Below are 17,001 nucleotides of genomic sequence, written 5' to 3'. Positions count from 1 at the left end.
AAAATAACCTTTGTATTATACCAAACACATTAGATAAAAACACACACAACAGGCACGGGCAGAATTTACAAGGGATTATATATACAGGGGACAGGGCCACATGGACCACTGTCAGGAATTAGCACTTGGTAGAAATTAGCACTTAGAACATAAGAATAATACTTTAGAACATAGCACATACAATCACTTTAGCACTAAAAATAGAACATGTAGCACGCAACCAGTAACTACTGGTAACAGGTAAGTACCACCTACGCAACCCTAACCGCCTTAGGAAAATATCACGCAGGGAATCATGGACATACTAGCATAACTACTACTAGTAAAACAATCTCCAAGGCATAAACACAGTGGAGGAAAGAAAATATCATGAAGGCATTGCGCAGGCGCAAAAAGTACATGTATGAAAATCACCAGGCGCCCTAGGGGAGGGCACAACCCAAGATAACTGTCCCCAGGCCAACTGGCCTCTCAGGGGTGTAGAAATGACCAATATCCAATACTGTCAGGGCGCGACTGCGCAGGCTGCGTAAGCCAGGCGCACAATGCCCAACCTAAACGTGGCAGCTGCCCACTAAGTGCTGGGCAGCTGTAGGGACTGGGGCCTGGGCACCTCTGGGCCCTTAGAACAATTATGGCAGTCGTCGGAGCCTGTCTGGGCTCTGAATCAATAATGCCCCCGTAGCGTTGGAGCCTCGTGGGCTCTGAAACAAACAATGTGCCCCGTTTGGAGTCCCTCTGGACTCTAGCCAATGTCGCCCCCAACGTTGGAGCCTCATGGGCTCTCAATCACAAGTGCCCCCGTATAGGTAGGAGCGGCCCGCTGCCTTCCGGGGCCGCTCTTCTTTGCACAGAATGCTCCCAAGAGGTTGGAGTCCCACTCGGGGGACTCTTGACAAATAATTGGTCCCCAAACAACGTTGAGGCGGCCCGCTGCCTTCCGGGGCCGCCCGACACTTGGAATGCCCTGGTGCCTTGATCAGGCACCACAGAAATGCCCCCGCAGTTGGAGCCTCGTGGGCTCAAGGAAATAGACCGGTCTGGGACCGGCACCCACAATACCCGCACGGAGTCCCCCAGCCCTTCACAACTTACCGGGCTGTTCGCTGGGGACTCCCACGGTGTCTCCGCTCCTTCGCTGTGGCCGGTAGCACTCCGGCGGGGCAGGGGAGACCTCCAACTGGTCTCAACTCCGGGCGACGCAGCCTCGCTTCCCGGAAGCTCCCCCGGCTCGAGGTGCAGGGTTGCTGGCCTGCCAATGGCAGCACGGCACAGAGCGCCTCCACCAATGGCAGCACGGCCCTTGCGACGAGCCTCCAGGCTCAGGAGCGCCTCCACCAATGGCAGCGCGGCCCTTGCGACGAGCCTCCAGGCTCAGGAGCGCCTCCACCAATGGCAGCGCGGACCTCTCACGGAAGCTCCCGGGCCGGTGGCGGTGATTCTTTCGGGACCCAGGCTTCCGCCGGCACAACAAGGGGTAGGCTCCCGTTCTTTAAGCACATAAACGCGGGGTGGGCACCCGCTAATAATAACGAAGAGGTGCAGAACAGCGGGGTTGGCACCCGCGGTGAAATTAAAACAAATAAGCGGGGTGGGCACCCGCCAACGAGCGCCACAGTGCGGGGTGGGCACCCACCACGACCCCAGCAAAAAGCGAGGGAATCCCTACGTCGGGGTTCCCCCGCAAATCATCGCAGCTCAGCGCTGCTGGTCATAAATAAAGCGTTTTTCTCCCCTAAGAAGGCCAAATAAGGCGCTCTTCCAGGCGCTAGATTCAGGCAAGGTCTTTAGGAAAAGTCTCAGAAGCAGGGGGGCAAGGACTGGGCCCAGGGGCCAGCTCACAGGGCCCTCCAGCAGGGAGGCAGTCCCCAGTGGCGGTCTCTCCTTGCGCCTGGCAGCAGCAGGCCCCACTTAAGTTAGGATCAGAAGAGAGAACAGTTTCTGTGGGGACACAGCCCCATTTTTATACACTAAAACCCTTTGTTCTTGTTTCAGGGTGAGGGGGAAAACCAGTCGCAGCTGGTTGGGGAGCACCCTTGATGTGCTCAGCCCCTCACTCTATTCACTGGCAGGGCTAGGGTCGTCAGTCGCACCACAGGGGGCGGAGCCAGCATTGTGTGGGGAAAGCCCTGCCCTATTCAGGTCCAAGGTGCACTCCTCCCCAGCCATCAGCATGCTAATCTCACACTCACCACTGGGGCAGACCCAACCAGACTCCTGGAGCCAGGCTCACCAGCCAGCTCCAGCCAATCACACGCCAGACACACTGCACACAGAAGTGCCCACTTCTAGAAGTGGCACTTCCACACTAGGTACATGCACGCCGCACACATCATCGCGCAGCATTCAATCACACGAGTCCGCACATACCAAACTCGGGCCTGCACACCCCACGCATCAGGAACTACTAGGGACACATACATTCCCCATGCATTCCTATGGGAGGGCAGGCCTATCTCACCACATGCGCTCAGAGTGCGCACGCACTTTACCCTGGGACACAGGGAAAGTGCGCAGAAACCAAAAATCACCACACCAAGTCACCAATAAAGAGCAAAAAGTTCAGGGGTGAACCTGCCAGAAGGGCCAAGTCCAACACAACTCCCTTCCAGCCAAAACGCAGGGCAGACCAATCACCACCGTGATGGACTTCCCTGCTTGGGGCGATAGAACACGGACGCGGGCCCACAACTGCAGGGACACCCTCCGGTTCTACGCCACGGTGAACCCATGGAATTCTTTCTAACACCACTGTCTGGACCAACTGGGCTACCCCACTGGTACTCCCAAGCTGTCCGCGGCCAAGACCAGGCCCTAGGCCACCCAGGTGCCACTGGTCTTTGCCTAACCATAGAGTGGGGGGTAGGAACCCCTGGCACATAGCGTCCATTCTCCACTCTTCCTGTCTGCAAGACAGGACTAGACTGCCACTGGTTCTCCAGCCTAGGGTCTACACCCTCAGGCGGACCAGGAGTCTCAGGTAGGGCTCTCCTCCCCCTACCTCTTCTCCTAGGGTTCCTCCTCCTCTGGCAAGGGGTACACCTAGAACGCTATTCCAACCCAGGGTTTAACCCCTCAGGTTGCACCGGGGTCAGACGTGGGCTCTCCCACCCTCTGCACCCCCTTCCAGAACCCTGCTCCCTACCAACTGGGGCGGTACCTCTGGAAGAAGAACCGGTCGGGACGCTGGTTACAGACGTCCCACCCTTCAGGTCAGGCTGATCCTGAACCTGGCCTTCCAACCTCCGGCCTAGAACCTTTGGTGGAATGATCGCCTGGCACTCCAGGACTTTGGGGGATTTACACTCCATCCCCCTGAGGCTATCAAATGACACATATGTCGAGCGACTGTCTGTCTGGCGCTGATCTCCTGTCCCCTGTCCACCTGACAGTGCGCGGAGATCCCCCAGAACAGAAGTGGTGCCACCCTGGTCACTACACGGGATCCTAGCCCAACTGGTTAGTCCCGGACCCACAGGCTCTTCCACTGGGGAACTCATCCCCCAATCACTCCTCACGCTGGACTCCTGTACCCTCCCTACCGGAGCGGTACTGCCAGACTCCAGAACCACAGGAGCCCTGTTTACAGGCGCTCCAGGTCCTCTACTCACTAAGAGATCTTCCTCAAGTGGACTAACAGGACAGCCTAGGTCCCCAACTTGGTGTTCCCTCATGAAACCATCCAAGTCCTGAGGCAGGGTTTCGGGCGTCTGGGGACCCTCGGTCACCCCCTTACTCCCGCTCCACTGAGCCAGGCAGTAAGCCCCTACACCCTCCTCGCTATCCTGGGACCTAGCTGGGCTACACTGAGCCTCCTCCACCACACTGGGCTGGAGGATCTCTGACCCACTATTGTTGGAATCACTCACTAATGACTCTAGAGAACCTCTGGCCCTTTCCCAGCGGTCTGCTTCCTCTGCAAGTTCAAATGGACAAAAAGAGTTATACCTCAACAGGTGTTGGCGCAACCCTGGAGAACAACTACTGAGCATCTGCTCTTTGATAATCAGACTATACAGTCCTTTAAAATTCTGTTTCGTGTTTACCCTTACCCAATCATACAGTGCATCATCACATTCCCCCAAAAACTCCTCCCAAGAATGGTGGGACAGCTTCCTACTGGCCCTGAACGTCAACCTATATTCCTCCTCCTCTCGGGAACAAGGTACCACACTCGGGGAACTGGGAATGGGACTCTCTGTACTGCACTCTACATCGCTGCCACCACTGGACTCCACCCTCACTGGGGAATCCAGAAAACTACCACTGTGCTTAGGGGACAGGGAAAGGGATGAGGCGCTATCTCCTACGCTGGACCCAGCAAGGGACTCCCTACCCACGGGGTCCTCACTCTCTACTGGCGTCCAGGTACTGTCATCTTCTTCTGAATCTTCAGGGCTCCCCACAGACCCACCACCCTCCAGGTGAGAGGCCCGGGCCCTGTCTTCCTCACTGCGCTCACGTTTCCATTCACCTGCTTGCCATCCAATCATGTGGTTCCTTAGTTCGTACACAGTGTCTGACTCTCTCACCCCTATGTTTCTCTCTCTACAGAACCTTTCCAACTCCTGCATACTGTAATAAACTAGATCACTGGGATCAAAAGCAGGCTCCATTCTGGCAGACGTTTCTAGAGAAAAGATCACACAGGGAACCTAGGGGTCTGCGTTTAACACAGGAGTACACAATTCACAAAGGATTCAGCAAGCTCTCTATCCCAGAGAACTCACACTCACTTGCCTAGTGCCACACACCATTCATCCACACACAACCCTCCCCTCGGACTGGTAAGGCAGTTTCTACCACCCCTGATTCCTCAACCTGACCACCACGTGACACAGGTACCAACTCTGGGCGCAGGGCGGGGAACAAATGTACTGGACACTATTATGCTGCCACCACTGTATCTCACCCTCTGGTGAATCCAGAAAACACAATGCACTTAGGGGGATGATCTACCCTCCCGAGCTAGGGACACCTAACTCACAGTGCACAAAAACCACATTTCCACAGAAATGACAATTAAAAACAAACTTAGAACAATAATCCCTATACCATGTGATTTATCTAAATGCAGAGTTTTGTAGTGCGGCCAGTTGCCGCTGCGGTACAGCGCAAACGCAAGTCCAAATCCCACCGCTGATCACCAATGTTAGAAATGGGATTTCTGGTTGGCTAGGGCTTGCGCCAAAGCCAGGCAGAAACCACCACTCTAGTCAGGGCCAGGAAGGTACACGCCAAAGATAACCCCTGCTCACCCCCTTGGTAGCTTGGCACGAGCAGTCAGGCTTATCTCTGAGGCGATGTGTAAAGCGTTTGCGCGCGCACCCAGCAACAACACCCAAGGCTCACCACAAAGGAAACTCCACACAAGGTATTATATAAAAATAACCTTTGTATTATACCAAACACATTAGATAAAAACACACACTTTACAATGTGCCAACAGGCACGGGCAGAATTTACAAGGGATTATATATACAGGGGACAGGGCCACATGGACCACTGTCAGGAATTAGCACTTGGTAGAAATTAGCACTTAGAACATAAGAATAATACTTTAGAACATAGCACATACAATCACTGTAGCACTAAAAATAGAACATGTAGCACGCAACCAGTAACTACTGGTAACAGGTAAGTACCACCTACGCAACCCTAACCGCCTTTGGAAAATATCACGCAGGGAATCATGGACATACTAGCATAACTACTACTAGTAAAACAATCTCCAAGGCATAAACACAGTGGAGGAAAGAAAATATCATGAAGGCATTGCGCAGGCGCAAAAAGTACATGTATGAAAATCACCAGGCGCCCTAGGGGAGGGCACAACCCAAGATAACTGTCCCCAGGCCAACTGGCCTCTCAGCGGTGTAGAAATGACCAATATCCAATACTGTCAGGGCGCGACTGCGCAGGCTGCGCAAGCCAGGCGCACAATGCCCAACCTAAACGTGGCAGCTGCCCACTAAGTGCTGGGCAGCTGTAGGGACTGGGGCCTGGGCACCTCTGGGCCCTTAGAACAATTATGGCAGTCGTCGGAGCCTGTCTGGGCTCTGAATCAATAATGCCCCCGTAGCGTTGGAGCCTCGTGGGCTCTGAAACAAACAATGTGCCCCGTTTGGAGTCCCTCTGGACTCTAGCCAATGTCACCCCCAACGTTGGAGCCTCGTGGGCTCTCAATCACGCTCTTCTTTGCACAGAATGCTCCCAAAAGGTTGGAGTCCCACTCGGGGGACTCTTGACAAATAATTGGTCCCCAAACAACGTTGAGGCGGCCCGCTGCCTTCCGGGGCCGCCCGACACTTGGAATGCCCTGGTGCCTTGATCAGGCACCACAGAAATGCCCCCTCAGTTGGAGCCTCGTGGGCTCAAGGAAATAGACCGGTCTGGGACCGGCACCCACAATACCCGCACGGAGTCCCCCAGCCCTTCACAACTTACCGGGCTGTTCGCTGGGGACTCCCACGGTGTCTCCGCTCCTTCGCTGTGGCCGGTAGCACTCCGGCGGGGCAGGGGAGACCTCCAACTGGTCTCGACTCCGGGCGACGCAGCCTCGCTTCCCGGAAGCTCCCCCGGCTCGAGGTGCAGGGTTGCTGGCCTGCCAATGGCAGCACGGCCCAGAGCGCCTCCACCAATGGCAGCACGGCCCTTGCGACGAGCCTCCAGGCTCAGGAGCGCCTCCCCCAATGGCAGCGCGGCCCTTGCGACGAGCCTCCAGGCTCAGGAGCGCCTCCACCAATGGCAGCGCGGACCTCTCACGGAAGCTCCCGGGCCGGTGGCGGTGATTCTTTCGGGACCCAGGCTTCCGCCGGCACAACAAGGGGTAGGCTCCCGTTCTTTAAGCACATAAACGCGGGGTGGGCACCCGCTAATAATAACGAAGAGGTGCAGAACAGCGGGATTGGCACCCGCGGTGAAATTAAAACAAATAAGCGGGGTGGGCACCCGCCAACGAGCGCCACAGTGCGGGGTGGGCACCCGCCACGACCCCAGCAAAAAGCGAGGGAATTCCTACGTCGGGGTTCCCCTGCAAATCATCGCAGCTCAGCGCTGCTGGTCATAAATAAAGCATTTTTCTCCCCTAAGAAGGCCAAATAAGCGCTCTTCCAGGCGCTAGATTCAGGCAAGGTCTTCAGGAAAAGTCTCAGAAGCAGGGGGGCAAGGACTGGGCCCAGGGGCCAGCTCACAGGGCCCTCCAGCAGGGAGGCAGTCCCCAGTGGCGGTCTCTCCTGGCGCCCGGCAGCAGCAGGCCCCCCTTAAGTTAGGATAAGAAGAGAGAACAGTTTCTGTGGGGACACAGCCCCATTTTTATACACTAAAACCCTTTGTTCTTGTTTCAGGGTGAGGGGGAAAACCAGTCGCAGCTGGTTGGGGAGCACCCTTGATGTGCTCAGCCCCTCACTCTATTCACTGGCAGGGCTAGGGTCGTCAGTCGCACCACAGGGGGCGGAGCCAGCATTGTGTGGGGAAAGCCCTGCCCTATTCAGGTCCAAGGTGCACTCCTCCCCAGCCATCAGCATGCTAATCTCACACTCACCACTGGGGCAGACCCAACCAGACTCCTGGAGCCAGGCTCACCAGCCAGCTCCAGCCAATCACACGCCAGACACACTGCACACAGAAGTGCCCACTACTAGAAGTGGCACTTCCACACTAGGTACATGCACGCCGCACACATCATCGCGCAGCATTCAATCACACGAGTCCGCACATACCAAACTCGGGCCTGCACACCCCACGCATCAGGAACTACTAGGGACACATACATTCCCCATGCATTCCTATGGGAGGGCAGGCCTATCTCACCACATGCACTCAGAGTGCGCACGCACTTTACCCTGGGACACAGGGAAAGTGCGCAGAAACCAAAAATCACCACACCAAGTCACCAATAAAAAGCAAAAAGTTCAGGGGTGAACCTGCCAGAAGGGCCAAGTCCAACAGTCGTTATGTACCTTGACTGGGGGTCCAGTTCTAGTTGGTGATACCCTTTGCACAGATCTAGCTTTGAGAATCAGCACGCCCCTGTCAGCCGGCTGATCATGTCGTTCAGATGAGGTCCCGGATGACGTTCCCTCGATATTGCGGTGTTCGGTACTCTCATGTCTACACAGATCCGTATTTTGGACGTGTTCTTCTTCGGGACTGCTACAATCGGTGACACCCATGGTGTCGGGCCGTCTGCAGGCTCAATTATGTCTTGCTGCAGTAGGTTGTTTATTTCTTCTTCCACTTGCGGTTGTAGATGAATCGGCACTCTCCTGTGATGCTGTGCCGCTGGTCTCACAGCTTCATTTATGTGTAGGGTGATCTGTTTGTCTTTTAGTTTCCCCAGCTCTTTCAGTATTTCTTGATATTCTTGCAGTATGTTGTCTTTTTCTGTCATGTGATATGTCATAGCCAACAGCCCCATGACTTGTGCCGTGACGTTGCTCAGCAGGCAGGGTGCTGGGATGTCCCCTTTCAACACGTGTATCTCTTCTTGGCATGTCATGTCCTGATATGTCAGAGTTTCGGTGAATTTGCCCATGTTTTCGACGGGTGTCTTTGATACCCACGTGAACACGTCTACTTTTGATGGGGATAACGTTGGCTTTATTCTCATCTTCTTGTACTCTGACATGCACATTATGTAGCTTGTTGCGCCACTGTCTAGCACGAATTTTGTTCTGTGGCGCCCGACGTCGATGTCTACTGTGGCCGTTTTTTTTATTTGCTGCTTCTCCACCAGCTGGACGTGTTCCTGCTGTCTTCCTTCTTGTGGTGTCGGACATGAGGTATAGCCGTGCTTCCCTCCCGTCCGCCGTCGGTTCGTCCGACTCTTCAGACGAGCCTCTCTCCGCTGTCTCCATGTGTCGGGCGTGTCTTGTGACCGTCATCCTTGGTCTGACTGTTCATCCCCTCTCATTCCTGAATTGCCGGCTCATGCAGGTGCTTGCGAAATGGTTGTCCCTGTTGCATTTTCTGCATTTCTGGCCCATTGCTGGGCAGGTGCCAATGTGTGGGAATTCAAGGCCGCACCTGTAGCATGTGACCGCTTGTTTCCTGGGATGTTGTTGCTCCCTGTTGTCGTTCCTTTTAAAATTTTCCGTCATCCGATGCGCCATAGCTGTTCCTTTTTCTTTGCCTATTTGTATTTGTTTGGCATGTTCCGTGGCCCGTGCTTCTGTGCGGGCCATCGTCAGTATTTTCTCAAGTGTTGTTGGTTCCTTTAGAATGCGTGCCCTGAACTCTACTGACGGGCACCCTACAATGAGACGCGTTTGTATTGCTTCTTCATTGTTAAATTTTTCGAATTTGCAATATGTCACCAACTTCCTGCTCTCTTCTGATTGTTGGCATGCTGTATGGAACGTGTACCTTTAAAAATCGATGTTGCGTTGGTGGTCGAATTTCTCCGTGAGGCACGCTTTCACGCCTTTGTAATCCGCCGTTTTTTCACTCGGGAGTGTCATCATCAGGTCTTCTATCTCGTCCCCCGCAAGGTTAACCAGCAGATCTAGTTGTTTGCTCTCTGCGACGTGCGTTGCGCGCATGTAGCGTTCAAATTGTCGTAGCCATCTCTCCCATCTGATGCCTGCTTGCGGTTCCGATATATTAAATGGAAGTGGCCTGAGGAACACAGCTTGTGTGCTCCTTGTATCTTTGTCACCCATATCCTTCCTTTATTTTATTTTATTTATTTTCCTTTATTCTTCTTCCTTCTTTCTCTAGTGCTATTTTCTTTCTTTAGCACCTTTTTCTTTTATTCCTCCTTTAATTTTGACCTTTTTAAGTCCATTTTTCCTTTTGCCTGACTTTAAATGGCCTCCAGGCCTTCCTGTGCTGTGATTGGCCCAATTTGCCTGACTCCAAAATGGCCGCCGCACTCTCGCGCGATTTCGCGCTGTCTGGGACTTTGCATGACCCTTTAAAATGGCCGTCGTCTATCTTGGATGCTGATTGGCCCAATTTGCCTGACTTCAAAATGGCCGCCTCCTCTTGCGAGAGTTCGTTGAAACTCACGTGCGGGAGAGTCTTAATCTCCTTTCTCGGCTGCTTCGTCAATTTCAGTTTTGCGCTGCTCTTACTTGTGTTGGCAGCGCCGGGGTGGGCTCCCGCAACAATGTTCTTTTCTGCTGGGCACTTCGGACCAGGGTGGGCTCCTGGCTCCGAGGTGATTTTCGCGACCGGGTGGGCTCCGACAGTCTCCGCGACGCGTGGATTTCGATCCCGCCTCGTCGCCAGTTGTCACGTCGCTTCCTTGCAAGGATCACCACCACGCAGTGTAAGCACGTATTTCTTTATTGTGTATTATCTGCAGCCAGCATGCTGCGCGTCCTATCTTGTTCCTCGCTTCCTGTGCTCTGCCCCTTGGCCTCCCCCTGACCGGAACTGGTGTCCGGTGACCCCTCGCCCTCTCCCAGGTCCTAGTGTCCACTCCTCAGGACACTACATCGTCCAGACTGCAAACTGTGAGAGAGTTGCCACGAAATGGATTTCCTTGCACTGATGCGATCCCTTTCAACAGCAGCATAGCATCCCCGGGCTCCTTCAGACTGATGTAAATGGTATCCTGGATGAACAGGAGGGGAACATGTTAGATGGAGTCATTATGTTGTTGGTCATCTTTGGTAGAGTGTAAGTTGGCAAGGCAGGTGACCTAGAACTCATGCGAGGCAAACACGGTCTTATCAGAAGCCCCTCCCTCCAGCTACTGCTTAGAGACATTTACTCGCACACTCATTTTGTGACCATAAGCCAATGCCAACCAACTGAAAAAAGTTAAGACACTTTTGTCCCTCTCTGCACATGACAATGAAAGGCTAGGCACACTGAGAGCTTGGGTGGAGTGTGTGAAGCCGGTAGGTACTCTCTCATTAATCTGTATCAGACCCGCCACTTTTTCTAAAAGTGGATGGGGATTTATTTTTTACTTTTTTGCAGTTTTATATAGCGCAAATTCAACCCGAAGGTATCAGGGCGCTTTACATAAGCACCAGTTGCGTTACAGTCAGACACCTTCATTTATGGCATTTGCCCAGGGCCGGACTGGCGATAGCGGGCACTGGGCATTTCCCCAGCCGAGCACTTTGCCAGGGCCGGTTTTGGTTCCCAGTCCGGCCCTGCATTTGCCGCTTCTGCTGAGACCGGCAGAACACGAGCAGTTCATGATACCTGCAATATAAACACATGTTTACTGTCTTGCCCTAAATGTTATGTGCAGGAACTGTATGATACTCCCAGTAATAGTTGTTCTTATGATGTTCAGGAACTGTCTGACATGCACAACAATGGTGTTGTTTTATTATGTTGGATGTTGGAATAACCTGTGCAACTTATAAGTATTTGCTTAATTTCACTAAATATGGTATGACAATTGCCTAGTTCACAAAGTGATTTATGTTTTATGTCTACTTATGGCACGCGCCTGGTTGGCAAGCTAATTGTGATTTAGGCAGGGACGGCTCCTCCACTAGGACTGAGGAGCGTCACCCACCCCACTGCTTCACACAGTGCGAGAAGCAGAAACATGAAATGGTAATAACTTTCTGTTCTTACCATTTTATGTTTGGTTGCCGGTGGGCGGGGCTGCTCTGAGAGCAGGACAGGAGAGGACTGGTGTGCCTGCCCACTCCAGAGTGCGCAAAGACTGACCACTCATGCACACTCAGCCTTTACTCCATGCAGGCTGCAATGCAGCCTACATGGAGAAAATGGCATCCCCATAAGCCCCTGACTGGGTGGCGTCCCGACCATTCACAACGCTGCTTGAGCAGCGTTGTGACTGAGCAGCTTTGTCATTGGTTATGGGGAGGGAGGGAGCCTGGCAGTCTGCTTCTGCTTCCTGTTCCTGGAGAGCAGGAGAGCAGAGAAGACGCGGGCCCCGGCCGGCAGAAAGGTACATTTAATTGTATATTTTTAAAATTAAATTACCCCCTCCGCGTGACCTCTCCTCCCTGCACGACCCCCCCTCCCCTCGCGATCCCACGCAAGTCATGCCGACCCGAATGGATTTAGGGAATTGTAGTCTACTGTGTTTTATATACAATTTATGAGATATTTTTATATAACCTGTTGTGGAGTCTCTTATTGTGGTGTGTGTAGTGTGCCACTAGTTTGTGTGTGTTGATCAAACTCTTTACACATTGCCTCTGTGATAATGCAGACTGCTCGTGTCAAGCTACCAAGGGGTGAGCAGGTGTTATGTTGGGTCCCTTACCCTGACTAGAGTGGTGGGTTCTGCCTAGCTTAGGTGCATAGCCTCACCAACCAGAAACCCTATTGGATGGAATGAATTGTAGTATTAAAACAGTATCTTATGCGCTCCTTGATCTTTTTGTAATTTGGAATAAGGTGTGGTTTGCGTTGAAAAGGTAATCAAATGCATTTTGCACAATTTCGAAACATGAAGCCAAAATGCTTTCAGCTCTTGGTGTACACTTGAGTGACCACTCTACCTGCTCCCAAGCTGTGTGCCGCAGGAGGAAGAGAAGTCCTGGACCCAGACGCTGCTGAAGAAGATTAAAGGACGGGATGACAAAGGGAAAAGTGCTAAAGATAATGCGTGTGACGATAATGAAGCCTTTGTGTAAGACGCCATCTTTACCACTGAGTGCACTAATGCTGCTCTTGATTGTGCATTACTAACACACTGATATAACCAGCTAATCACTCACCAAGGATAATCACATCAATGGCTGTTTTTCGTTCTGTTTCGCCAATGTGTGCACTCTGTGCATGAAATTATATTGCAGTAGGGATAAATGTGCTGCCACATTAGTACCAGTGCTTAATTTGCAAAAAACAAATAAGTGCCAGGGCTCTCGTCAGGAGGCCAGTGCAGCTTGCGCCCTACATTGCCGCTGCTCTGCTGCAAATGACAGTAGCAACACAACTACTAACCATCACATTCCTACAAGTGTGACAATTCTGACTATTTAAGAGCTCCATAGCTTCAAGAATGGCTTGGGTGGCAGGTAAGTCATTTTTAATGTATATTGAATTCGTAACTAACTGTTGTTGTGGTTATCTCCAAATTATCCAGATAGTGCCACCTTGAGGCAGACTGTCACAAGCACCAGTGTTGACAATTAGGTGAAGGTACAGAGCACCCGAAACCACCGGCTCAAATTAAGCACTGATTAGAAAGAACCTGTGCAACGTAGTCTTCTCCAATTAAAAGGCATTTGGTTGGGATATAATTTTTTTAATTATTTTATCGCAGATTCAATTAAGAAATAAGTTGTTTTGGAAAAGAACGAACAAAATTGCATATAGCATAAATATGGATGCATACCTTTCCTACTTAATGCTGTTTGTGTACATGGAGGCAAATTCGCTACAATATGCGTGAGCTACTGTTTCCTTTCCATGTGAATTGATGTGCATGTTGGGCTAAAAGCAGCAGTACACATCTAGAACATTCCTGGCGGACAATGAACTAGAGGTCCATTCTACCTGTACGTGCTGGGGTTGTCCCAAACGAGATGGCTAGGATTTTACCAATGTATTCTCAACTGTAGGAGCTAAGGGCATTTTATGGGACCCATGATCTGTGCATGGCATATCCCAATGACTGTTACACAGCGCAAGCGTATTGAAACCAGCACTTACAGATTATGTAGATGTAAGTAGCTTCAGTCACCAACTTTCTGAATTTGTTGTGATTCTTGGGTAGTTCACTCCTTTTTGATGCTACCAGGATGCAGGCATCAGTAGACCTCAAGGTCGTGGCAGGTTTGGAAGACGCAGACAGGCTGGACTTTTTCCACAGGTTCCTGATGGTCAATGCAGTGGACCGTAAAATCAAAACCCCTGTTTACTGACAGCCAATGGATTTGGGAGAACTCTCTTCTGCAAATTACTTACTAAGCTTGCAGTGTAATTCTGGATCCGTTTAACTCTCCTGATTGTACATGTGAAGCGTGAGGCTCTTGACCCAGAAGTTCATGCCGGCTACAAGGGAGAGGTCATAGACAGCCCTAAATACAGGCTTGCCATCATGGCATCATGCTTGCCTTAGCAAGCGGTTCAGGGAAAAAGTAGTTAAAAAGCTTCAGTTGCGGTTTCTACATCACATTGGTGCAAAATGGCAGTCCACATAGATCAATCACAGAGATACATTGAACAAGTTCACCAACAACAGCACTCCTTGCATCCCCTGGGGGTGACTGCTGTCGGGCCTGAAAACTAAGCACCTGCACTATGGTTGTACGAAACGTGTTCTCCCGGCTGCATAAAGCCATTCATAGTGAACAATTTAATGGCACCACTTTGTCCATCTTACCGTCGGCATTGGAATGAAAGCAGCATCCTGTGTCTGCCTTGCCTGTGTCTGCCTTGCCTGTGTCTGCCTTGCCAGTCTCGGGAGGTGACAGGCGTCTGATGCAGCTCTGACCTGCCTTGATCATGAGCTACAAGGAAGTTAGGCAAGATGCAGGCCTCCTGGTTCTAGCCTTCTTGTTGGCTTTTGGACATAGACACAAGAGATGATATCAGAAATGGTAGGTGTTTGACCTCTGGAACAAGGCAGGAGCTTCAGGGATACTGAGTGGGCTTCTGCCATCAGTTAGTATGAGGGCCACCATTTTTTCCTGGCACAGTTTTGCTGAAATTGCTACATGTCTTTGTTGACAAACACTTGGTCAAGAGGCACCATGCTTCCGAGTCCCCTTACGCATGAATCAACAGCGTATGGTCGAAGCAGAAGAAGGACTCCCATGGGATGTTATAGGAGCTGCATCAGGCCCTGATTAAATCTTGAGTGTCATCTTGGGACGACAGAAGGCACAAGAAGAGTCACGGGTCACCTTTCCTTGCTTCTTCATGACTTTTCTTTTCAATGGACTCCCCTTCTTTTGTCACTTCCGAGCTTTCTCTGAACTATGATTAGGAGGCCAGCACTGACCCAGAGACTGACTCCAAGGAGAGTTATATCCTGAATGACTTGCCGGTGGTGGGTCAGTACTTGGCCGTAGAAGGGGAAATCACAGTCACCAGCTGCCTATTTCATCTCAGGGTGTCCCCTTTGTTGAGGGTTCACAAGGAGGAAAAGTGCTATTTCAGACGGAGCAATAGATGATTTCCCTTCCTAAATATGTCTGCCTGCTTGGCGGATGGGTTTCGGCTCTCACATGGACCTTTCATTTCCTGATGAAGGCGCCAGATCTGTCTTCAGCATTTCAAACCTTTTTGAATGTCTCTCTAGGATCCTTTTCATACACTTCCTAGCTAAAGTAGTTTTTACTGCTTGAAGTGAAATGGTGAAAGTATTTTTAACACTCCAATCAAAATAGACTCTTGCCAGCTAAAGCGCAACCTTTATACTGAAAGTTTTATTCTATAGTGTCTTTTCTGTAATTTAGTGCCCCTACTGGGAGAAGACCCAAGGCAGCTTCCTTACATTCCCTGTAGAAGCAAAAGTTTCTACACAAACCGTCCCCTCAATTCTCTTGGTCCACGTCTTGATTCAATGGCTGCTATGTCTCAGATACGAAGTCTCAAAAACCTGGCAATCAAATTAATATTGCAATATTTGTGCAATCATTTTATGCAAGTTAAGAATGTAACAACAATCACCTTCGACCGCAGTTTCGGGGGTCTTTGCCACCTTCTTCAGGGACCAGACTATGCATTAAAATGCTTTCAATACTTGGATCATACCAACAGGAGCTCTCCTGGACCCAATACTGATATGTTATTGGCCATTCTACCAGGGCGATCCCGAGTCAATATACACTCCAGCCAATTAGAAATTGAGCTAACGGAGCTCAGTGAGGCCAAAATGTTGCGCAGCTGTTCCTGTCCCTCCCCTTCATAAAGAAACCTCTGATCGAGACAGTGCTTGACTGTCCAGGAGCCTTTTCTCTATAAACGTTGCTTTGAAAGTCAGAGCAGTTCGTTTTTTTCTAGGAAAATGTGTACCCTCTTGCTGAGTACAATTTTTTATTTGTATGTACAATGCTTAACAATTTCTTCACACAATTAACACGATTTTCTTAAATTAAATAATAATTGTATAAATGTAAGTATTCAAACAGCGTTCTTATAACTTGCAAATAACAAACCTATGACATATTTTCCAGCGTACTGGCAGTACCCCCACCACCACCTCCATTGAAAGGTAAGGAATGCCAAGAAAGAAGGGTGTGAAATAAATATTGCTTGCAACAATAGATAAAAGCACAGCATCATTTACATTAATATTTATAGTTTTTTTTACATGTTTTGTACTAATGTATAGTAGAATTTCAATATATATATAAATATATGTTGGCACTTGCATGGGTTGATGCATTTTTAATGTAATAGGAAACCAACAAAGGTCCCTGTAACGTGATATAATAATCTTACACTTGAATTGCATTCCATCCATGCTCTCCCGATGGAGTTTTTTTTAAAGACCCTTTGTGGCCTCAGCTTAGATGAGGCTTTTGTGCTGCACATGGGAGTGAGGCGGCAGTGGCATCCCTGAGGGGTTAATGGCAGGTTTCAATGTTGCCATACCTGGCCCTGGTGCTTCGTAGCAGGGGAAATGAGGAATAACGTGGTACGTTGCACTGTTTCTAGGCCACTTGGTTCTTAACCTTTTGACTTCTGCGGGCCTCCTCTCAATTACTAATGGGAGTCGTGGGCCCCGGTCTAAGCAGTTTCTATCATTCGAACCTGAAAACAATACACAAAAATACAGACATGAGCATACAGCAAATATACAAATTATGAAATATTTTATTCATTTTACAAACAAATATACAAACATCGAAGTTTTATTTTTAATGGGAAGTTTGATGAAGTGTTATGCTGGACCGTAGCGTATTTCTTTGTCTTTTTTGCTCTTTTTTGTCAGCTACCAATCATCCGTACTAGATTCTGTTTGCTATACTTGTGCTGCTATCACGAATCCGGCCAACTTAGGGCCTCATTCAAAATGGCCTCCGCACTAATGGCGATGGCCCCGCAGTTGTGGAAGAGTCTCCACACTCGGCAGTAGCTTAGCTACACCTTTTGCCACCT

The 17,001-nt window shown here is 50.5% G+C and overlaps 1 protein-coding gene across 4 annotated transcripts in view; it reads left to right on the top strand.

Moving 5' to 3' along the window:
• The window catches only part of FYB1 (FYN binding protein 1), a 667,308-nt gene that overhangs the window by 568,138 nt on the left and 82,169 nt on the right, over window positions 1-17,001 (top strand). For 3 of the 4 annotated variants that reach the window (XM_085631135.1, XM_085631137.1, XM_085631139.1), the window contains exons 12-13: window positions 12,458-12,577; window positions 16,074-16,111. In XM_085631135.1, coding sequence (XP_085487261.1) covers window positions 12,458-12,577; window positions 16,074-16,111 — 158 coding nt within the window. The remainder of the gene's footprint in view (window positions 1-12,457; window positions 12,578-16,073; window positions 16,112-17,001) is intronic. The other variant, XM_085631140.1, reaches the window with a different exon arrangement.

Source organism: Triturus cristatus, chromosome 2_1 (genome assembly GCF_964204655.1).
Source record: "Triturus cristatus chromosome 2_1, aTriCri1.1, whole genome shotgun sequence".
In the NCBI taxonomy this organism is placed as follows: domain Eukaryota; kingdom Metazoa; phylum Chordata; class Amphibia; order Caudata; family Salamandridae; genus Triturus; species Triturus cristatus.
Note: the sequence above shows the minus strand (reverse complement) of the source record. Positions and strands in the feature narration are given on the sequence as shown.